Here is a 24,508-nt window from a genome sequence, read left to right on the forward strand (position 1 = left end):
AGTAAACAGAGCTGCAGAGATCTGTGAGACACCATCAGGTGTCATACACATAATGGGAGTCCCAAAAGGACAAGTGAGAGAAAGGGACAGGAAAGTTATTTGAAGAAATAATATCCAAAACCTTCCCAAGCTTGCTGAAAAACATTAATCTGCACATCCATAAAACTCAACAACCTTCAAGTAGGATAAACACAAAGAAACCCATACATAGACACATTAGAGCCAAACTTAAAAACCAAAGTCGAAGATAAAATCTTGAAAGCTGTAAGAGAGAAATGACTCATTACATACAATAGGTTCATAATAGATTAACAGCTGACTTCTTATTGGAAATAATAGAGTTCAGAAGGCAGTGGGATGACATATTCAATGATCTGAATATGAAAAGAATTCTATTTCCAGCAGAACTGTTCTTCAAAAATGAAGGCATGGGCTTCCCTGGTGGCGCAGTGGTTAAGAAGCCACTTGCCAATGCAGGGGACACGGGTTCAAGCCCTGGTCCGGGAAGCCCGTGCACTCCAACTACTGAGCCTGTGCTCTACAGCCCGTGAGCCACAACTACTGAAGCCCGCGCGCCTAGAGCCCACGCTCTGCAACAGGAGAAGCCACCGTGATGAGACGCCCACGCGCCACAACGAAGAGTAGCCCCCGCTCGGGCAACTAGAAAAAGCCCGCGCAGCAGCAATGAAGACCCAAAGCAGCCAAAAATAAAATAAAATAAATGAATTTATTAAAAAAATTTAAAAAAGCTCAGGCTCCAGTAGCAGGCTTGGCTGAGTTCAGCTCCCACAGCGCTACCTTCTAGCTACGTGACATTGAACCACTTGCTTAACTGCCTCAGTTCTTCCTCTTTAAGTTGGGGGAGAATAACAGCACTCATAGGACTGTGAGTACTAAGTGCGCTCATACAAGTAAGGGCTTTAGCATAAGCGCATATTTAAGTGCCCAAAAGTCACTTAAGTTAGCAGAGCAAGAGGGACGCCCGCACCCTCTGGCCGCCAGCCCGCCGCGCTTCCCGGAAAGCAGGCAGTCACTATAGTAACAACCACCTACTTCCGGAAGAAGTACGGCGCGCGGCGAGGGTCAATCCCAGCCGTACACATCAGCGAGTTGACCGAGGGGCAGTGGAGACGCTAGTTGGCGGCGCCGTCAATCCCGACCCGCCGCCTCCCAGACCCGCGCGGGTGCTCTCGCAGGGCCGCTCGCTTCTGCAGCCTCGCGGACACCCAGAGCCAGCCCTTCAGGCCTGGACGCTGGGGTGCGGCGGTGCAGCCATGGACTTCTCCAAGTTCCTTGCCGAAGACTTCGACGTGAAGGAGTGGATCAACGCGGCCTTTAGGGCTGGCCCCAAGGAGGTAGCGGCCGGGAAGGCGGACAGCCACGCGGCCACCTTGGTGATGAAGCTTCAGCTGTTCATCCAGGAGGTGAACCACGCCGTGGAAGGTGAGCGGCCGGGCGGAGCTCTCAGACGGGCCCGGGGCCCCGGGGGTTGCACGTAGTGGGCAGTAAACGTCGGCGCCTCCCATGGAGAGCGAGCGAGCCCTGCTCCGGTTCTCCCGCAGTCTTTACGGGGATATCCAGGAGAAGGTCTCAGCCCGCTACTCCTCTCTCTCTGCAACACTTGCGGACTTGGGATCTTGGTTTTCCACCTCTGGCGGTGCTCTCAAGTTTCCTTTTAAAACTTAAAAGAGCGAATTTTAAGAATATTAAATAATAGTCAACTGATGCTTATATTTGGCAAAAAAACATATAGAAGGTGTATAGGAATGACAAATCTGGGAAACATTGTTTTAATGGATTTAAAAAATTATTTTACTGAAGTATAATTGATTTACAATATTGTGTTAATTTCTACTGTACAGCAAAGTGATTCAGTTATATATATATATATATATATATATATATATATATATATATATACACACATTCTTTTTCATATTCTTTTCCATTATGGTTTATCACAGGATATTGAATATAGGTCCCTGGGCTATACAGTAGGACCTTGTTGTTTATCCATCCTGTATATAATAGTTTGCATCTGCTAATCCCAAACTCCCAATCCAACCCTCCCCCACCGCCCCTGTTTTAGTGGATCTTTATGTCAGTGGGAAGATGGGCTGTCCTGACGGGAGACTTTTAAGTATCGAATTCACTAACCAGAATAGTGAATTATAAAAAATAACACACCAGAACCATTTCATTAACTCCTCGACCTGGTTTTCATTCACTGTATGTTTATTCAGTGCATACTGCAGCCAGTCTCTCTGCTCGGCTCTGTGGGAAAGAGGCTCAGACCGCCCACACTGGGAGCTTATGGTCCTGTAAATAGAACTTTGTTTTATAGATGCGTCCACTGTTTAAGAAAAGGTGGAGGTGGGGGGACGCTTTATTTCACTGCAGATTCTTTATTGTACTTTGCATCTTTTAGTAATTATTGAGCATCTACTATGCACCTGTCAAGAAATGAATGCTTGGGATGAAAAGTTTACCTTTCTAGAGCTGCCCTGTGGGGAGCATACGTGAACTGTTTAATTACAGTGAAGGGTGGCTTTACTGAGAGTAGAACCGGAAGCTGAGAGCTGGATGAAGGGAGCAATTATCTCTTGTCTGGGAGAATCATAAAGGGCTTTTCCCTGTGTTAGGCCTTGAAGGAAGACCTCACAGGGCCAAGATGGGGAGGACATTAATAATAATATAATAGCAAATATCTGAGTCCTTGGTATACGTCAGGCACTGTTTTAAGTACTTTATGTGCATTAACTAAGTGGTTCTCAACAGGGGTGGTGGGACTTCCCTGGTCCGCCTGCCAGTGCAAGGGACACGGGTTCAATCCCTGTTCCGGGAAGATCCCACATGCCGCAGAGCAACTAAGCCCGTGCGCCACAATTACTGAGCCTGCGCTCTGGAGCCCGTGAGCCACAATTACTGAGCCTGCGTGCCTAGAGCCTGTGCTCCGCAACAAGAGAAGCCACCACAATGAGAAACCCATGCACTGCAAGGAAGACTAGCACCCGCTCGCCAAAACTAGAGAAAGCCCGCGTGCAGCAACAAAGACCCAAATCAGCCAAAAAAAAACAAAAACAAAAAATCCACCTTCCAGTGCACAGGATGCAGGCTTGATCCCTGGTCGGGGAACTAAGATCCCACATGCTGCGGGGCAACTAAGCCCACACACTGCAACTACTGAACTCGCGCACTTCAATGAGAGAGACTGTGTGCTGCAAACTACAGAGCCCATGCGCCACAACTAGAGAGAGAAAACCCATATGCCACAACTAGAGGGACGCCCGCACCGCAACGAAATATCCCGCACGCCTCAACGAAGAAGACCCCAGTGCTGCAACTAAGACCCGATGCAGCCAAAAAAAATTTTTTAATAAATAAATAATCCCTGCATGATCTGGCTCCTGCCAACGTCTGCAAGCTAAGAATAGATATTGTTCAACATTGTATCTCCAGGCCCTGGAAAACAGTTTGTGCCCAATAAATATCCACTGACTGAATAAATGAACAAATCAGTCCTCCTATTAGAGTTCCTCAACAACTCCTGTTTGAGCCTCTGCAATAACTTCACTGCAGACTTGGGACCTTGTTTCATTGTCCATAAAAATAAAGCTTTAAACCTCCGAAGGCTTCTCACTGCCCACGGGATGAAATCCAAACCTTCAGGATGGGCAAAGCACCTTTCACAATTTGATCCTAACCTACTTTTCTACCTTATCTCCAGCAGAAGTTCCCCCCATGAAAGTGCAATCCTTCAATAATAATAATACTAATGACTAATATTGATGTTATTGATGAAGCTCTGTTTGAACTTCCCGCCTTTCTCTGGACTGGTTAGGCCTTTTTATACCCACATGCCTCTGCATGTTCCCTCTTCCTTTAATACCAGAGAGGTAGTAAAGTATAATGGATAACAGCCTGGGATCTGGAACCAGTTGCCTGGATTCAAATCCAGACTCCCCATTCATTAGCAACATGATGCTGGGCAAGTTACTGACCTCAGCCACAGTTTCTACAACTATAAAGTGGGAATAATAACTATGCCTACCTCTAAGGATTACTGTCATTTTAAAATTAGATAATCATGCCAAGGGGAGGGGGCACTATTAACAGTTTGGCCAGGACACGTCTTCATTGCTCAGGACTCTCCCAAGCACTGCAGGACATTAAGCACTGTTGGGTCATTTCCACTAAATATCCTACCATAGCAACAACTAAAAAATTCCTGCCAACTTCCAAATATGGGGGGGGGGAGCGTGCAGGGGTGGCATTACCACCCCTGTTTTCTTTGTTTTTTTTTTTTTTTAATTTTATAAATTTATTTATTTATTTATTTATTTATTTTTGGCTGCATTGGGTCCTCGTTGCTGCGCGCAGGCTTTCTCTAGTTGTGGCGAGCAGGGGCTACTCTTCGTTGCAGTGTGTGGGCTTCTCATTGCGGTGGCTTCTCTTGTTGCGGAGCACGGGCTCTAGGCGTGGAGCATGGGCTCTAGGCGCACAGGCTTCAGTAGTTGTGGCACGCGGGCTCAGTAGTTGTGGCTTGCGGGCTCTAGAGCGCAGGCTCAGTAGCTGTGGTGCACGGGCTTAGTTGCTCTGCGGCATGTGGGATCTTCCCAGACCAGGGCTCGAACCCCTGTCCCCTGCATTGGCAGGCGGATTCTTAACCACTGTGCCACCAGGGAAGTTCCTCTTTGGTTTGTTTTTGTTTTTTGTTTTTTTTGGCTGCACTACACAGCATGTAGGATCTTAGTTCCCCAACCAGGGATCAAACCCGTGCCCCCTGCAGTGGAAGTACAGATTCTTTTTTTTTTTTTTTAATTGTTTTTAATTCTTTTTTTTTTTTGAACGCAGGGATTTTTTTTCAATTTTTTTTAGTTCTTTTATTTACTTTTAATTTATTCATTTTTTAAATTTTTGGCTGTGTTTGGTCTTCGTTGCTGTGCGCGGGCTTTCTCTAGTTGTGGCATGAAGGGCTACTCTTTGTTGTGGTGCACGGGCTTCTCATTGTGGTGGCTTCTCTTGTTGCGGAGCACGGGCTCTAGGTGCATGGGCTTCAGTAGTTGTGGCACACGGGTTCAGTAGTTGTGGCTTTCAGGCTCTAGAGCGCAGGCTCAGTAGATGTGGCGTACAGGCTTAGTTGCTCCGTGGCATGTGGGATCTTCCCGGACCAGGGCTTGAACCCGTGTCCCCTGCATTGGTAGTCAGATTCTTAACCACTGCGCCACCAGGGAAGCCCAGAAGCACAGATTCTTAACCACTGCTCCACCAGTGGGAAGTCCCCATGCAGGGATTTTAATGTCACATTAAAGAGTTTGGATTTGGTTTAAAATTAGTGTAATGGGAAGGTACTGCAGGATTTTTAAGCAGGGGAATGAGATGGTTTGATTTATGTCCCCATTCAGGAGACTATGGCTGTCGTCCAGAAGAGAGGTGACAGTGGCTTCATCTGAGGTTATAGCATTAGAGATGGTGAGAAATGGGTAGATTTAAGGTATTTTTTAGGAGGAAGAAAGGGGAGAACTTGCTGATGGGTTGGAATGAGGGATGAGAGGGGAAGAAAATCAAGACTGATGGCAGGTTCTTGAACTGAGCACCTGGATGGAGGTGCCAAGTGTTCAGCAATGTTGAGAGAATTTGTAGTAAACATCATAACCCACTGCCTAGATTCTACAGTGAGCAGTGTGCTGTTCTCGCTTTATCACAGTTCTATCCATCCCTCTTTCCATCCATTTGTCCATCTTATTTTTGATTTCGAAATAAATCAGTATTTCAGAGTAAGTTACAGACATCGGTACACTTCACCCCTAGACATTTCAGTTGGAACCCTAAAAATTCTAGAGTTCAGTACTTGTTTACGGCTCTTTTTTTTTTACTAGATAAAATTTATTTAAGGTGAAATGCAGGGACCTTATCTGATAAGTTTGGGTTTTGACAGATGTATACGGCTAGTGTAACTCAAACCCCCATCAAGATGTAGAATGTTACCATCACTTTGGGAGGAGCCCCAGTCCCCTTTCACAGGGAGATTTGGCCCTTACCCTCCCAGAGACAACCACTGGAGGTGAGAGTTCGTTTGTTTGTTCATTTTGATTTTTTTTGGCCACACTGCAAGGCTCATGGTGTCTTAGTTCCCCAACTGGGGATCGAACCCAAGCCCTCTGCAGTGGAAGTGTGGAGTTCTAACCACTGGACCGCCAGGGAATTCCCAGGAGGTGATAGTTTTAAAATGGATACTAGAAAGAATTAAATTTATGTGTGGGCGTGCTGTGGAGAGGAAAGAAGAGGTTTACAGGGAACCAGCCAGACATGAAGAGTGACTCTGAGGTTCCGTAGGCAGGGGGCCAGGCTGGGACCATGACAGTGCTGTAAAAATCAGTGCTGTAGAAATCACTGTTCCCTGGTGGCACAGTGGTTAAGAATCCGCCTGCCAACGCAGGGGACAAGGGTTCGAGCCCTGGTCCGGGAAGATCCCACATGCCGCGGAGCAACTAAGCCCGTGCGCCACAACTACTGAAACCCGTGCACCTGGAGCCCGTGCTCCACAAGAGAAGCCACCGCAATGAGAAGCCCGTGCACCGCAACGAAGAGTAGCCCCCGCTTGTCGCAACTAGAGAAAGCCCGCGTGCAGCAACGAAGACCCAACGCAGCCAAAAATAAAATTAAATTAAAAAAAAAATCAGTGAAGTCTCTGTGCCTCGAAGAACTCTTTGTTCTGCCTTTGTTTTCTTAAAACTTTACTTAAGGTCAGTGCTGGAGACAGATTGTTATTTTATGGCAGAGCTGGATGAACAGGTTCCTGAAGCATGTCTTCAAGATGTTAAGGTTCCGTTCAGTACACTGGTGGAGCAGAAGGCTCTGGACTTCTTTGGTTGATTCCCCAGCGAATTGCTATTTAAAGGGCCAAAGGGTTATGCTGTTAACCCTCCTGTTTCCAGATAACACATCATGGTCTGCAAGGATTTTCAGATTTTATTCTACACTTGGGATGCCTGTTAAAAAAATGCAGGTTCCTTGATCTTACCTGATCTTCTACCAGGATTCCTAAATAAGAATCTCTGGCAGGTGGCCTGGGGACCTGCATTTTTTTTTTTTTTTTTTTTTTTTTGCGGTACGCGGGCCTCTCACTGTTTTGGCCTCTCCCGTTGCGGAGCACAGGCTCCGGACGTGCAGGCTCAGCGGCCATGGCTCACGGGCCCAGCCGCTCTGTGGCATGTGGGATCTTCCTGGACCGGGGCACGAACCCGTGTCCCCTGCATCGGCAGGCGGACTCTCAACCACTGCGCCACCAGGGAAGCCCTGTGGACTACATTTTGAAAAGACTGTGGAAAGCAGACATTGGGTCCAGACACACGTTAGTTTCAGTTCTGAAATCTTGGGCAACTTACTTAACCTCTTCTGAGACTTAGTTTTCTTATCTGTGAGAGGTGGCTGCTAATGATTGCCGTGGACATTAGGTGATATAATGTATATAAAGCACCTGGTGCAGAGCTGGCATTTACCACTGTCACATTCCTCCATTCTCCTTCCTTGAAAAGGGAGCTGCTTGGGAGTTCCCTGGCGGTCCAGAGGTTAGAACTCGGTGCTTTCACTGCCAGGGTCCAGGTTCAGTCCCTGGTTGGGGACCTAAGATCCCACAAGCCACGTGGTGTGGCCAAAACAAAAAAACAAAAAAAAAACCCCCAACGAGTTGTAGTAAGAAGCAGCTGATGTTGGGTCAGGTTGACAGTTTATTCACAGGGCCTCACCATCATTCTTGGGAAGACAGGGTCCCGGCAGAGGCCAGCTCTGCGCCTCTCCCCCGCTACAACTTTCCACAGGCTCAGAAAACTGCGTGGTTGGTAGTGCCTTAGGGAAGATTTGCTTCCTGCTGTCTGATTTATTCATATTGTTCACTGGTGAGTGATCTGATGTTCACCTTTGGTTCTTGGGTTCTTGCTGCAGAAACAAGTCACCAGGCCCTTCAGAACATGCCCAAAGTGCTCCGTGATGTAGAAGCCCTTAAACAGGAGGCATCTTTTCTGAAAGAACAAATGATTCTTGTCAAGGAGGACATTAAAAAATTTGAACAGGACACATCTCAGTCGATGCAGGTATTTTGGCTCCTGTCCTAAGTGTTGACTCTTGTTTTTGGAAGATGTTCAGTTTCCTAGTGGGAGGTCAACCTTAACTCAAAATTCTGCCAAGCACTCAGACTACTCTTTTGTTTGGTTCTTTCAGCTTATTCATCTCTCTCTAGCACCGCTGAACAGTTTAGCCATGTAATCAGTGTTGTACGGGGTACAGAGGCTCCCTAAAGGCAGGAGCATGCCATGATACTTATGTTTCGAGTCACTGATGGAAGGTAGAGGAAATGGAACTGCCACTTCTTTAGTGTTCGACCCCTCATTTCTCTTCTAGGTATTGGTAGAAATCGACCAGGTGAAGTCCCGAATGCAGCTTGCCGCAGAATCTCTTCAAGAAGCCGACAAATGGAGCACACTGAGTGCTGATATCGAGGAGACATTTAAGACTCAAGTAGGTTTCTTGTTTAGGGGATGTTGTGACATCTCTTTAAGCAGGAACTTGAGGTTTGGAGAAACAAATGAGCTACCTATGCCACTCACAATCAGAAGGGCTAGTAAATAACCAGGTGTGGGAATATTCAGGCATAGGTTGGGGGCAATCTGAGACTGCTCTGAGTTTTTCCACCTTCTTTAGTTTGTATCATCTGCTTGACTGAAGCGTTTTAGTCACAAAAGTGAGTTCAGGAAAAGCTTAAAAAGGCAGAGAAAATGGAGTAAATAGGAGTGTGGGACTTGGGCAGGGGTGCCCTACATACCGTGGGACCATAGCAAGTTACTTTACCCTTCTTGGATAGCAAAGTGTGGAAAAGAGTGATTTTTTTTTTTTTTTTTTGCGGTACGCGGGCTTCTCACTGTTGTGGCCTCTCCCGTTGCGGAGCACAGGCTCCGGACGCGCAGGCTCAGCGGCCATGGCTCACGGGCCCAGCCGCTCCGCGGCATGTGGGAACCTCCCAGACCGGGGCACGAACCCGTGTCCCCTGCATCAGCAGGCGGACTCTCAACCACTGCGCCACCAGGGAAGCCCAATAGTGATATTTTTGATACCTGGTTATAAGGATGAAGTAAGATGATATCTTATGAAAAACTTTTTTTTCAATTGTAAAGCAAAATGAATTATTTATCATCTCTTTTGCTATTTAAAAAGAAACTTTAAAAAGTTTTTTAAAAGTTCTAAATGCACATGGGAAAAATTGAGTAAACAGGAATAAACAGTGAAAAATAAGTCTTTCTCATAGTTCTGACCCTCCCAATCCCCTAATTTCCCTCTAAATACAAACCCTGTTGTCAGCTCTGTGCCCGTTCTTCCAGATAAACGCACACACATATATGTTCCTTGCCCTGTTTTTCCCCCACAAATGGTAGCGCATTGTGAATACTGCTTCGCACGTTTTTTTTTCAGTCAACAATCTATTATTCTGTCAGTTATTGTTACCTTTTTAAAAAAATTTTATTTATTATTTTTGGCTGTGTTGGGTCTTCATTGCTGTGCCCGGGCTTTCTCTAGTTGTGGCGAGCGGGGGCTACTCTTTGTTGCGGTGTGTGGGCTTCTTACTGCGGTGGCTTCTCTTGTTGGGGAACACGGGCTCTAGGCACGTGAGCTTCAGTAGTTGTGGCGCTCGGGCTCAGTAGTTGTGGCTCGCAGGCTGTAGAGCGCAGGCTAAGTAGTTGTGGCGCGTGGGCTTAGTTGCTCTGCGACTTGTGGGATCTTCCCGGACCAGGGCTTGAACCCATGTCCCCTGCATTGGCAGGCAGATTCTTAACCACTGAGCCACCAGGGAAGCCCTGTCCATTCTTAATTGAAGTAGCAGGGGTGTTTTAACATAAATATCCTCTATTCTGGTCTTTTTACAGGACATAGCTGTGATTTCTGCCAAGCTCACAGGTATGCAGAATAGCCTAATGATGCTTGTTGATACACCAGACTACTCAGAAAAATGTGTGCACTTGGAGGCATTGAAGAACAGGCTGGAGGCCTTGGCCAGCCCCCAGATTGTAGCAGCATTCACATCTCAGTCTATAGGTGAGTGCTGGCCATTTATCATCTCTTTGTACACCTCTTCATGAAGGTAAGGCTTTCCGAATCTTCAATCTTTAGAATGTTTTAATGTTGATTAAATTATGTAGATTGGAAGTCAATCTGTAGCTTTATGGTGGTTGCCTTTTCTTCAACATTTTATATGAACTTTTTCAAAATACAGAAAAGTTAAAATAACCATCAGTGAACACACCATCTAGATCCTAGTGTTAGCATTTGCCACATTTGCTTTATCACATATCTACCCACCTATTCACCTCTCTATCCATCCACCTTATTTTTTTTAATGCATTTCAAAGTAAGTTGCAGACATCAGTATACTTCACTCCTAAATACTTTAGCATTCATATCAATAACTAGAGTTCAGTGTTGGTTTATGATTCTTTCTTTTTTTGAGGTAAAGTTTACATTTAGAAAAATGTACAAATCTTAAGTGTACCATTTGATGAGTTTTGACGCTGATCAAGACCATTATGATGCTGTGTTATTTTCCAGTGATTTTTTTCAACAAATAAGTTTATCTAACTCCCTTTCCATTTCATCCACAAAACTATTGGTTAAACAAGAAGCAGCAGCTGTTTTCTTACCTTCACAGCTATTTACATTGGCAGAATGTAGTCTGTATCCACTGCCCTGCTTCCTGCACTCTTGCTCATATATCACGCAAGCCCCTCTACTCTGGGGTTAATGTTCTCCTGAACCTGTTCTGTTGAAGGTCTCCAACAGCTGTATCATCACCACACCCCAAGGCTTAATATCACTTTATTACTTTTCTGCATCTTTTTTTTTAAATTTTTATTTTATTTATTTATTTTTGGCTGTGTTGGGTCTTCGTTGCTGCACGTGGGCTTTCTCTCGTGGTGGTGAGCGGGGCCTGCTCTTCGTTGTGGTGCACGGGCTTCTCATTGCAGTGGCTTCTCTTGTTGCGGAGCACGGGCTCTAGGTGCACAAGCTTCAGTAGTTGTGGCACGCAGGCTTCAGTAGTTGTGGCTCGTGGTCACATAGAGCGCACGCTCAGTAGTTGTGGCGCACGGGCTTAGTTGCTCCGCGGCATGTGGGATCTTCCCAGACCAGGGATCGAACCTGTGTCCCCTGCACTGGCAGGCAGATTCTTCTCCACTGCACCACCAGGGAAGCCCTACTTTTCTGTTTCTCATTGTCAACAATAGTTAACAATGTTTTTTACTCCCTCCTGTTCTGAGAATGCTTTCTTCCCTTGGCTTCTGAGATGTAGCATCGATTTTGTTTCTATAATGGTACATTTCCAATGGTGAAATTAAATCATAAGAAGTTCTGATACCTTTCTTTTTCTAGTTTGTTTAAAATTTATTTTTTTATTGAGGTAACATTGGTTTATAACATTATGTAAGTTTCACGTGTACAGCATTATATTTCTACTTCTGTATACACTACAGCATGCTCACCACCAAAAATTTAGTTTCCGTCCATCACCATACAGTTGATCCCCTTTACCAATTTCGCGTTCCTGGTGCCCCATCCCCTCTGGTAACCACTATTCTCTTCTCTGTATCTAAGTGTTTGTTTTTATTTGGTTTGGTTTTTTCATTTATTTTGTTTGTTTTTTATATTCCACATTTGAGTGAAATCATACGTTATTTGTCTTTGTCCATCTGACTTATTTCACTAAGCATAATACTCTCAAGGTCTATGCTTGTCACAAATGGTAAGATTTTATCTTTTTATTTTATGGCTGAGTAGTATTCCACTATATATATATCGCTTCTCCTTTATCCAGTCACCTGTTGATGGGCACTTAAGTTGGTTACATATCTTGGCTATTGTAAATAATGCAGCAGTGAGAAGTGCGGATATCTTAAGAGTTCTGATTGATGTTTTATTTTGTTTTAGGATGGGTGAGCCTAGGCTTTGAATAATTAAGAAAAGTCTATAGCTAGATAATTATATATGAATATGCAGACATGTGCACATGTAAATTCTTATCATACATAAAAATGTTACAAAATTTCAGTATGCTGAGTTTGACCATGCAATTTATTATTAAACGAGGACACTTTTGAAAGGAAAAGGGAGTGCTTTCAATAATGCAGCTGGGGCAACAAGTATAAACCAAGACTGTCCTGGGCCAGCTGGGACATATAGTCACCCCTGTACCCATACAGTATAGAACCCTTGGAGAATGACCCTCTGGATAGTTGAGTTTTCAGTGTGGGTGAGAGCAGCTGAACCTCCTCATTCTGAACAGTAACACTATCTTCCCTCCAAAGATGATTTCTTTCCACTCCAGTTCTCTTGATAGTCAAGACCTGCAAAGGTTTGGCCTCCCTTGCCCTGGTGGTTAGGTCACACCAAAGTGGAGCCCCCTTGGAACTCAGCCCTGGAGAGTTGTGTATGTCTGTTCCCAGGAGCGAGTCATCTGTTTTGTAATCCCTGTGCTGTTCAGTAACTCCAAAGACAGAAACAAGTCTCAGTCAGTACTTGATACTATCCCGTTAGGTAATTTTAAAAAGGTAAATTGTCATATTTTATTAAATGACCTTTTAGCATCTATCAAGATCGAATGTGTTATTTTTATTTCCTCTGACCTACCAATATGGCAAATCATATTAATAACATTCCTAATTTTACATCATTCTTACAATTCAAGAACAAGCCCTACTTGTTCACCGTGTGTGTGTGTGAATATACTACTAGATATTTGCTGATATTTTATTTATTTATTTTTTGGCCATGCTGCGAGGCTTTGTGGGATCTTAGTTCCCTGATCAGGGATCAAACCTGGGCCCAAAGAAGTGAAAGCGCAGTCCATATAACCACTGGACCACCAGGGAATTCCCCTGAAATTTTACTTAAAATTTTTAAATTGAGGTCCTGTACGTGAATATCTCTGTTAGGTTTTAGTATCATGATTGTGTTGGCTTCACAAAAACAACTGGGACCGTTTCATTCTTTCTTACTATTAGGATTTAAATAGCATTTTAATCAAATATTGCCATGGCCCCATTGAAGGCTTTCTGCAGTTCAGCTTGGGTATAGATATGAGGACCTCTGCCTTCTTTTTTGTTTGTATTTGTTTTACTGTGTCTTTGCCTATTTTGTCTTAACCCTCAAACTTCCTGAGATGTTTTATTTTAGACTTGTCTGTTGGAGATGGCACATAGTTGAATTGTATTTTTTGATCTAATCTTGGTATTTCTTTTTTAATCAGTGACTTTATCCCATTTAGCTTTTTTTTTTAACAGAAATTTCCAGTCTTACGTGTTTCTATTTTGATATTTTCTTCTTTATGTTTCTGTTTCTTTTGATCTCTATATTTTGCTATGTTTTCTTTGTGTTTTTTTCTCACGGATAACTTGAAAGATACATAACTTGTTTTTAGTTTTACTAGTGATTTATGACTTCAAATAATAAACTAAATTTTTTTCTCAGTTTATCAACCTTGTAAATGAAACAATATATGATTCCCTCAATTAGTGCATTTACACTCCCCTCCCTGTCTCCCACCCTTCACCCTCCCCCTGCCCTATTCTAAAATATTGCATAGTCTAGAATTTTTCTTCATGGTATACCATCACATTAATAATTTTTTTTATCATGTAGCTTTCTCTCTGAAATGTAAACATTATGAAATTTTTGTGTTTTATAATATTTTATTTTTATATAACTGTTTTATAACCCAAAATTGCCATGGTTGTCTATGCTTAATATCATGTTTTTAAGTGGATTCACTCTCATTTCCAGACTTTTCATCCCACATTTGTTAATTCTTTTTTTTTTTGCGGTACGCAGGCCTCTCACTGTTGTGGCCTCTCCCGTTGTGGAGCACAGGCTCCGGATGCACAGGCTCAGCGGCCATGGCTCACGGGCCTAGCTGCTCCGCAGCACGTGGGATCTTCCTGTACCGGGGAACGAACCTGTGTCCCCTGCATTGGCAGGCGGACTCTCAACCACTGCGCCACCAGGGAAGCCCTGTTAATTCTTTTTTCTTTTTTTTTTTTTGGCCACACTGCGTGGCCCGCGGGATCCTAGTTCCCTGACCAGGAGTGGAACCCAGGCCCTCGGCAGTGAGAGCGTGGAGTCCTAACCACTGGACCACCAGGGAATTCCCTGTTAATTCTTTATTTTGAGGCTTCTCTTCATTAGCAGGATTCTGTTTTTAAGTAGACTTTTTTTTCCCTCAGGAAGGGAATGGGGATCATATGTATATCCTTGGTATTTAAGTAAAGAATGTGTTTTTATTGCTTTTCCATGTAGAAAAGAATGACTGCTTTTGGAATTCTTGATTCATACTATTTTTCCTTCAGAAGTCTAGAGACGTTGCTTCCTTGTCTTCTGCCAGCTATATTCTGATGTTCAGTATGAGACTGGCCTGCCTATTTTTTTCTTTGTACGTAGTTTATTTTCCTTGAATAGTTAAAATAGGGTGGGCAAACATTGTCTGTAAAGGGCCAGATAATAAATTTTGGGGCTTTGTGGGGCATATGGTCTGTAGCACAAATACTTAATTCTGCAGTTGTGGCACGAAAACTCACATGTAAATGATTGAGCTTCACTGTGTTCCAATAACATTTTATTTACAAAAACAATTGGTAACTTGGCTCATAGTTTGCTGACTTCTGGCTTATGAGATTCTTTCTTTTACCCTGTAGTTTAGTTACTTTACTAGGTTATTTTTTGGTTTTGAAAATTTTTAATGTTTTCTGGAACATAGTATCTTATTTGCTGATTCATATTTTTCTTCATTTCCAGAAAATTTCTTTCTTAAAAGACTTTTTCTTCTATTTCATTTATTTTCTTTTTCATTTTTGAGAACATCAACTATCTGTTCATTAGCTCTTCCTTTCCCCCCTCAGTGTATAATATGTTCACGCTGGTCTATTTTGGCTCTTTGCCAACAATCTCCTCTCCTCCATAGTCTGTTATTTTTCAGAAGTCTGTCTTCCATTTGATCAATAGCATTTTCTAAAGTATGTGTTCTGCTCTTTCTTCGTCTAATTAATTTTTAATTCATCATATCATTATTTATTTCCTAATTTTTTTTCTTAGCTCTGCCAGCCTCTCTTTATATCTCATTGTGATACCTTAGATCCTGTTGAAGAAAACGTATACCTTGTGTAATTTCCTTGAGAATGTGAAGCAGTTGTAGTGTAAAATTTTCTCCTCTTTCCTAAGGTAAATCTTTTGAAGTGCTCTCTCTTTTAAGAAAAGTTTTTTTAAATTTCAGTTTTGTTTTTTATTATTTATTTTTAATTAGTTAATTAATTAAATTTATTTTTTGGGCTGTGTCTGGTCTTTTTTAAAAAATTAATTAATTAATTAATTTTATATATCTATTTTGGCTGCGTTGGGTCTTCGTTACTGTGCTTGGGCTTTCTCTAGTTGCGGCGAGTTCGTTGGGGTGTGCAGGCTTCTCATTGCGGTGGCTTCTCTTGTTGCGGAGCACGGGCTCTAGGCACGCAGGCTCAGTAGTTGTGGCGCATGGGCATAGTTGCTCCGCAGCATCCGGGATCTTCCCAGACAAGGGCTCGAACCCGTGTCCCCTGCAATGGCAGGCAGATTCTTTTTTTTTTTTTTTTGCTGTACGCGGGCCTCTCACTGTTGTGGCCTCTCCCGTTGCGGAGCACAGGCTCCGGACGCACAGGCTCAGCGGCCATGGCTCACGGGCCCAGCCGCTCCGCGGCATATGGGATCCTCCCAGACCGGGGCACGAACCCGTATCCCCTGCATCGGCAGGCGGACTCTCAACCACTGCGCCACCAGGGAGGCCCGGCAGGCAGATTCTTAACCACTGCGCCACAAGGGAAGCCCTGTGTCTGGTCTTAGTTGCAGCACACAGGGTCTTCGATGTGGCGCAGGCTCTTCATTGTGGCATGTGGGCATCTCTCTAGTTGTGGTGTGCAGGCTTCTGTCTAGTTGTGGCGCACGGGCTTAGTTGCCCTGCAGCACTTGGGATCTTAGTTCCCCAACCAGGGATCGAACATGCGTCCCCTGCAGTGGAAGGCAGATTCTTTACCACTGGACCACCAGGGAAGTCCCTAAATTTCAATTTTAAATCCAAGGTCATGAGGCTTTTCCTTTATGTTTTTTTCCTAAGAGTGTTATAGTTTTAGCTCTTACATTTAGGTTGTTGAGCCATTATAAGTTAATTTTTGTATATGGTACAAGGTAAGGGTCCAACTTCTTTCTTTGGCATGTGGACATCCAGTTTTCTGAGCAACATTTTTTTTTCCTGAGCACATTTGTTAAAAGGACTGTCCTTTCCCCATTGAATGGTCTTGACATCCTTGTTGAAAATTATTTGACCATGTATGTGAAGGTTATTTCTGGGCCCTTTATTCTGTTCCATTAGGCTATATATATGTCTGTCCTTATGCCAGTACCACATAGTTTTGATTATTGTTGCTTTGTAGTAACTTGAAATCATGGATTGTGAATCCACCAATTTTGCTTTTTTTTGGCTTGTTTTTCAAGATTGTTTTGGCTATTTGGGGGTCCCTTAAAATTCCGTATGAATTTTAGAATGGGTTTTTCTGTTTCTTCAGAGAACACCATTGAACACCATTTTGGAAGGGATTACATTGAATCTGTAGATGGCTTTGGTAGTATTATCATCTTAACAATATTAAATCTTTTAATTCATGAACATAGCATGTCTTTTTATTTATTTGTGTCTTTTAAAATTTCTTTCAGCAGTGTTTTGTCACTTTCAGTGTACAAGTCTTTTAGCCCCTTGATTATATTTATTTCTAACTATTTTATTCTTTTTGATGCTATTATAAATGGAATTGTTTTCTTAATTTTTTTTTCAGATTGTTCATTGTTACTGTATAGAAATGCAAGTGAGTTTTGGTGGGTTGATTTTGTATTCTGCTGCATTAACTTACTAGTTCTAACAGGTTTTTTTGGGTGGAATCTTCAGGGCTTTCCATAAATAAGATCATATCATCTGCAAACAAAGATATTTTTCCTTCTTCCTTTCCTGTTTGAATGCTTTTTACTTCTTTTTCTTGCATAATTATTCTGGCTAGAACTTCCAGTACTAAGTTGAATAGAAATTGCAAAAGTGGGCATCCTTGTCTCCTTCCTGATCTCAGAGGAAAAGTTTGAAATGGTCTTTCACCATTGAGTATTATGTTAGCTGGGGGCTTTTCATATATGGCCTTTATTTTGTTGAGGTTGTTTGCTTCTGTTCCTAGTTTTTTGAGTGTTTTTGTCATGAAAAAGTATTGAATTTTATTTTATTTTTTTTTTTATTTTTTTTTCTTTTTGCGGTATGCGGGCCTCTCACTGTTGTGGCCTCTCCCGTTGCGGAGCACAGGCTCCGGATGCGCAGGCCCAGCGGCCATGGCTCACGGGCCCAGCCGCTCCGTGGCATATGGGATCCTCCCAGACCGGGGCACGAACCCGTATCCCCTGCATCGGCAGGCAGACTCTCAACCACTGCGCCACCAGGGAGGCCCAAAAGTATTGAATTTTAACAGATGCCTTTCTGCATCGGTTGAGATGATCACGTGGATATTTTTCCTTTGTTTTGTTAATGTGGTGTATTTCATTCATTGATTTTCATATGTTGAACCTTCCTTGCATCCCAGAGCAAATCCCACTTGGTCATGGTGTATAATCCTTTTAATATGCTGTAGAATTCAATTTGCTAGTATTTTGTTGAGGATTTTTGTATCAATATTCATCAGGAATATTAATCTGTAGGTTTCTTTTCTTGTAATGTCTTTTTCTGGCTTTGGTATTAAGGTAATGCTGCCCTCATAAAATGAATTAGAGAGTGTTCACTGCTCTTCAATTTTTGGGGGAGAGGTTGAGAAGTATTAGTATTAATTCTTTAAGTGTTTGGTAGAATTAATCAGTGAAGCCATCTGGTGTGCTTTTCTTTGTTGAGAGGTTTTTGGTTACTAATTCAATTATTAGTTTTAGGTCTATTCACAGTTCCTATTTCTTCATCATTCAGTCTTGGTACATTGAGTATTTTTAGGAATTTGTTCATTTCATCTAATTTATCCAATTTGTTGGCATATAATTGTCCATAGTACTTTCTTATATTTCTTTTTATTTCAGTAAAATTAGTAGTGATATCCCCTCTTTCATTTCTGATTTTATTTATTTGAGTCCTCTTCCTTTTCCTTAGTGAATCTAAGTTAGGTTTTATCAATTTTGTTCATCTTTTCAAAGAATCTTTTCAGCCCTTGATTTTGTTGTTTTTTTGTTTTGTTTCTGTACTTATCTCAGCTCTGCTCTTTATTATTTCTTCCCTTTTGCTAACTTTGGGTTTAGTTAGTTTTTTATTTTCTTAGTTCTATAAGATGTAGAGTTTAGGTTGTTGATTTGAGCTCTTTCTTCTTTTTTAATGTAAGTATGTACAGCTATTAATTAGCTCTTTGGGCTACTTTTGTGGCATCCCATAAGTTTTGGTATGTTAGGTTTTTGTTTTCATTTGTCATTTTCTAATTTCTCTTATGGTATCTTCTTTGACCCATTGTTTGTTTAGGAGTGTGTTGTTCAATTTCGACATATTTGTGAATTTTCCAGTTTTCTTTCTTCTGTTGATTTTTAGTTTTCTACCAGTGTGATCGGAAAAGATACTATATGATTTATATGATTTTAATCTTTAAAAATTTATTAAGACTTGTTTTGTGGCCTGAGATACGGTCTGTCCTGGAGAATGTTTTATGGGTACTTGAGTATGTGTATTCTGCCATTGTTGGGTGGAATGTTCTGTACTGTCTGTTAGGTCTAATTGGCCTGTAGCGTTTGTTGAAGTCTCTGCTTCCGTACTCTCTTCTCTCTGGTTGTTCTTGACGTGCTCTCTGCATGCACCTTCTGTATGCTCCGTTCCTTTTCTTTTTTACCCCCTGTGGTACTTTTGCATAGGTCACGTGCTAGAATTTTTTTGTTTGTATTTGTTTCTATTTATTCATATTTGTATGTGGGTGCTTTTTTCTGGGCCTACTGTTTACTGCAAAATAGTTAGCATGGGATCTCCTTGGAAACCCCTCCTTTGTTGACCTGGACTTAGTTGAGAGATTTCCTCTTGCCCTTGATTTAAAGGCTATGTTCTCTGTTGTGCTTTTCAGTTGCCCAAAGAGAATGGGTTCAGGACTCATCTCCAGCCTTTTCATTCCGTATCTTCCCCATTTATCAATTCTTTATTTGAGTCTTCTTCTCATCATTAGCAGGATTCTAGGACTGGAGCTGGGCCTTTGGAAAATCACCATCTGGCAGCTTTATTCCTCATGTTTTCTCATGAATTTGTGGCAGCTACAGACCACGGAGCTCACCTGCGTGGTTTGGGTGTATGTCTAGTTATGTGAGGTTAGGGGAGTAGGAGTGGCGGCGGGCAGCTCCATGAATTTAAGTTTTTTCCTTTCCTTCTGTGTGAGTTGGCTACTTGGTGCTGGAATCAGGTTTGAAGAATGCTCTGTGGGTCAGGATCATGGGCTTTGGTTTTGGGGTTAGCTGTTTTTGACAGCTTTCATTCACAAATCTGAATCAGGCTTGATTCCAGATTCTACTCTCTGTAGGCAGGATGCCGATTCAGAAGGGGGAAAAGGCGCTTTTCAGCCCTGTGGCTGTCCCACTGCTGAGCTGGTATGGAAGCAGGCCTTCCCCTGCCTGCCCAGTCCTCCCTTGGCTCCCAGTCTTTACCTTTCCATCACGCTGCTCCATGCGTGATACATCCAGAGTTCTCCCAGCATCCCCACTCATCTGCCAAAATGATTGAATATCTGATTGGTATTCTGTGAAGTTTGGCTTTTTTTTTTTTTTTTGGCCATGCCTTGCAGCATGTGGGATCTTAGTTCCCCAACCAGGGATCGAACCCACGCCCCCTGCATTGGAAGCATGAGTCTTAACCACTGGACCACCAGGGAAGTCCCCTCCAAAGTTTGTAGTACAGACATTTTCCTGGCTTCAACACAGATGAATGATACTGTGTTTTGCTTTGGGTGGTTGGTTAATTTTGAATAGTTTTTAAAAATTAATTTACTTTTGGCTGCATTGGGTCTTCGTTGCTGCACACGGGCTTTCTCTAGTTTCGGCGAGCAGGGGCTACTCTTCATTGCAGTGCATGGGCTTCTAATTGCAGTGGCTTCTCTTGTTGTAGAGCATGGGCTCTAGGTGTGTGGGCTTCAGTAGTTGTGGCTCGTGGGCTCTAGAACTCAGGCTCAGTAGTTGTGGCTCACAGGCTTAAATGTTCCGTGGCATGTGGGATCATCCTGGATCAGGGCTTGAACCCGTGTCCTCTACATTGGCAGGTGGATTCTTAACCACTGCGCCACCAGGGAAGTCCCTGGGTGGTTAATTTTGGTGAGTATCAGGAAGGGCTTTTGTCTGCCACAAAAGTAATATGCTATTTAATCTGTCATCTTTCCTAGAAGGCCAAGGTGCTTCTTTACTAACAGTTTTTAAAGGGAAATCTGATAAATTAGTACATCCCCAACACATTACCCACAATCTTCAAATATACATGCCTGGTTCCTTTTACACAACCAATGAATTCAGTTGATAAAGTGAAGCAACTTTTTGTAGCCTGATTTTACATATGGCAGGGATATTCATTTATTTAAGTGATCTTATGAAAATGACAAGCATTTTAAAAGCAATAGTCATTAAAAAATTAATTAATTTAATTTTGGCTGCACTGGGTCTTCATTGCTGCGTGCGGGCTTTCTCTAGTTGCGGCGAGCGGGGGCTACTCTTCGTTGCGGTGCACGGGCTTCTCGTTGCGGTGACTTCTCTTGTTGCAGAGCATGGGCTCTAGGCGCGCGGGCTTTGGTAGTTGTGGCTCATAGGCTCAGTAGTTGTGGCGCACAGGCTTAGTTGTTCCGTGGCATGTGGGATCTTCCCAGACCAGGGCTCGAACCTGTTTTCCCCTGCTTTTGCAGGCAGATTCTTAACCACTGAGCCACCACGGAAGTCCCAAGATTGCTATCCTTCAAAGACTTTACACACTGATGGAGGGTGAGGCTGGGAGAAAACAAGTACACAAATAATTTTATTACAAGATGGAATGTGAAAACTGCCTTAGGCCTCCCCAGGATGAAGGAAAGGATGAAACAAAATCGAGGAAGCTTTTATGAAAGAGCTAGTATATGTGCAGAACCTTGAAAGAGATGAATTAAAAATTTTTAAGTTGTTTCTGATTATAAAATAATACATATATAGGTTATTAAAACTTTGAAAAATGGAGAAAAATATAGAAAAGAAAATGATATACCGGTAAAATGATATACTCACCACCCAGAGATGACTGTTAGTATTTTCTTCCAGTTTTTTCCCTTTGTGTACATATATCTTTTAAGGAAAGTATGTACATTGAGTATATGCAGTTTTATATCTTTTTTGCTCCCAGTCAGCAATGTAGCATGAGCATTTTCTCATGGATCTAAGATTTTGATAGGTGAGGAAAAGTACTTAGGGCAGAAGGAATAATATATATTTGAATGGTATAGAAATGAGAAAACTCAGGGACTGTTTTGCAAATAATAACTAAACCCATTTTGTGGAATGAACATTGGCATGTGGTATCTGACTGAGTCACATGTTCTATCCTTACCTTCACTTGTTTTTCACATTTATGATCTCCACACATGAGTTAATTCATTGTCTTGGTGGGAACTTCTGAATACAAGCTCACGTCTAATCCACATGTATCCTGCTGAATTCTTTCTCTTGGCTGCAACAGAAAACCTGGTAACAGTATGTACATGTTTTCCACTGTTTTTCTGTAGGTCAGTCCAAAGTGTTTGTGAAGGTTTTTACTGAAATTGACCGGATGCCCCAACTTCTTGCATACTACTACAAGTGTCACAAGGTGAGAAGCTGGGAGTGATTTTACCATCGTGGAATGCTTGTAGAACTGGGCTGCAGAATCACGGTTCTGAATCCCAGTTTCCTGCTCAAAGGTAAAAATATTTGCCTCCATGCCCTCTGGTCGTTTTCTTTCAATGAGCCAGTAGAGGGTGCTCTTGGTCCAGCCTGTGGATTCATTTAATTGCAAGTTGGAAAAAGTCATTAGTTTTCAGCCTCACTTGTATTTATAGCTAGATTTCCTTTACAGATAGAAGAGTTTTAATTTTTCCTTTTTTTTTTTTTTTTTTGCGGTACGCGGGCCTCTCACTGCTGTGGCCTCTCCCGTTGCGGAGCACAGGCTCCGGACGCGCAGGCCCAGCGGCCATGGCTCACGGGCCCAGCCGCTCCACGGCATGTGGGATCCTCCCGGACCGGGGCACGAACCCGTGTTCCCTGCCTCGGCAGGCGGACTCTCAACCGCTGCGCCACCAGGGAAGCCCAATTTTTCCTATTTTTGTCTTTTAAGGGCGATTAGGTTTATTATGCCTTCAGCAAGCCTTAAGAATTTTATCTGTTTTCTAGGTTTGTTGAAATTAGGTTACTGAAAATTTTGACAGCTTCCTGGGCTAACATAATTCCTTCAAGTCCAGTGCCCATCTGTCTTTTAAGCAGTAGTGTTAGGACACGAAGCTAAAACACATATTCATGCCCACCTCTGAGGTCTATTCAGAAGAATGGTAGTGTGCTGAGCACATTGGCATGCTTTGGGGGCAAGAAAAAAGGAGAAAGGATCACTTGGAGGGCAACAGATTCAAGCTCTGGATGATGATCAGAGCAGGTGACTGTAAGTTTTTTTTTCCTGCCTCTTTTGAAGTGAATGGTCGTCCGTGGGTACCCGATTGCCTGGGAGAGTGGGCCGTGGCCAGTCGCTTGCCCTGGTAGGAGGGCAGGGCAGTTGCAGCAGGCAGCATGTCTTGGCGGACCCAGTAAGGCCTCCTTTGTTCTGCTTCTGCAGGTCCAGCTTTTAGCAGCCTGGCAGGAGCTGTGCCAGACTGACCTACCCCTGGACCGGCAGCTCACCGGACTCTATGACGCCTTGCTCGGTGCTTGGCACACGCAAATCCAGTGGGCTGTGCAGGTAACAGCTCTTTTGGGTTCTAGCGAGAACAAAGCCCGTGGTGCCGAGGGAGAGGGTGATGGCCTTGGGAGCGGGCTGCTCGACCACAGAGCACCCAGGCCACCCAGAGAGAGCACCGCTCGGAGAACCTCCCCATCTGCTGTCGTCACCAAAGGGGCAGGAAAATCTTTAGGTCTCTGTTCTAACTCTTCTTATCGCTCTTATCTGTATCTTAAATAGAATCTAATGTGACAGTGTTGCTTGTTGTTCAGCAGGGGAGCCCTGTGGAATTCCTGGAGGCCGTTATCTTCTGATCTAAAAGCAGGAGGCCCTCAGTCAGGTGGTGCTTGAGCGAACAAGGCTGTTTTAATCTTAACTTTGGGTAAAATTTACCCGGTCTAAAGTTAGTTTCCCTTGTTCTCACAATACGCCAAGAGTTAGAGGAATAGAGTATAATTTTAAAGGCACCCTCTGACTTAAGGGAGAGGTGTGACAGAGAACTTCATTTCATTTACTTTCACGAACTTTCCATCATTTACTTTCCTAAAGTCTCTAGGCATTTTCAGCCTTGAAGGATATGAAACGTTGGTCCCTTGTCTTGATGCCAGGAGGTGCACTAGATCTTCTCTTTAGAAGGGGAAAAAGGCTGTCTTATGTCTGAGTAATGACTGACTGGGCCTGTTTATGGTGTGGCTTATATTTTTTTCAGAATTAGTTGTGAATCACCCTTCGCATATTGGTCAGTAATTTGCTGGAATGAACTCCACTGTAGTTGGAGAGAATTCCCTCGTATAGGGTCATGTCATTCAAGGTGCTTGAAGTTCTCTTCTCCACCCTCTTTTCTTTCTCCTTGAACCAACCTCATTCAGACAAAAAAAACCCCAAAAACAAAAAAAAACCCCAAAATACCCCAAAACCAGCGAACAAAACAAAAAACAACCTCCTGTAGAAGTTTCCCGTTTTTTATGTAATCGTCAGTTTTCAGTGATCCTGTCCATCTGCACGCATTTCTGTGTCCTTGTCTCCTCTACTGCTTATATCTTGAGGATAAAAACAGTTCATGCCGGGCTTCCCTGGTGGTGCAGTGGTTGAGAGTCTGCCTCCCGATGCAGGGGACACGGGTTCGTGCCCCGGTCCGGGAAGATCCCACATGCCGCGGAGCGGCTGGGCCCGTGAGCCATGGCCACTGAGCCTGCGCGTCCGGAGCCTGTGCTCCGCAACAGGAGAGGCCGCAGCAGTGAGAGGCCCGCGTACTGCAAAAAAAACCCACAACAGTTCATTTATGCTAATTTCCACTTTTGTCCCATGGCCCATTTTCTTTTCAGAATGTGAGCATGATAGGTGACTGTCATCTCCTGAGGCTCAGTAGAGTACAGAAGAAAACCAAAGGTGCCAGGGTGAATGTGTCTCTAAAGATTTCTTTTCCCCAGTATTTTATTTTATTTTTTATATTTTGACCATGCCACGTAGCATGTGGGATCTTAGTTCCCCAACCAGGGATTGAACCCC

At 43.2% G+C, this 24,508-nt stretch overlaps 1 protein-coding gene across 1 annotated transcript in view; it reads left to right on the forward strand.

The window, feature by feature from the left end:
• The first annotated feature begins 1,087 nt into the window (after positions 1 to 1,087).
• The window catches only part of COG7 (component of oligomeric golgi complex 7), an 86,087-nt gene continuing 62,666 nt past the window's right edge, over positions 1,088 to 24,508 (forward strand). Inside the window, exons 1-6 of the mRNA XM_082643456.1 lie at positions 1,088 to 1,443; positions 7,945 to 8,093; positions 8,401 to 8,517; positions 9,918 to 10,086; positions 21,822 to 21,904; positions 22,898 to 23,020. Of these exons, the coding sequence (XP_082499582.1) occupies positions 1,275 to 1,443; positions 7,945 to 8,093; positions 8,401 to 8,517; positions 9,918 to 10,086; positions 21,822 to 21,904; positions 22,898 to 23,020 (810 nt within the window). The 5' untranslated portion in view covers positions 1,088 to 1,274. The remainder of the gene's footprint in view (positions 1,444 to 7,944; positions 8,094 to 8,400; positions 8,518 to 9,917; positions 10,087 to 21,821; positions 21,905 to 22,897; positions 23,021 to 24,508) is intronic.

This window comes from Mesoplodon mirus (assembly GCF_964341445.2).
Source record: "Mesoplodon mirus genome assembly, chromosome: 15".
NCBI lineage: Eukaryota > Metazoa > Chordata > Mammalia > Artiodactyla > Ziphiidae > Mesoplodon > Mesoplodon mirus.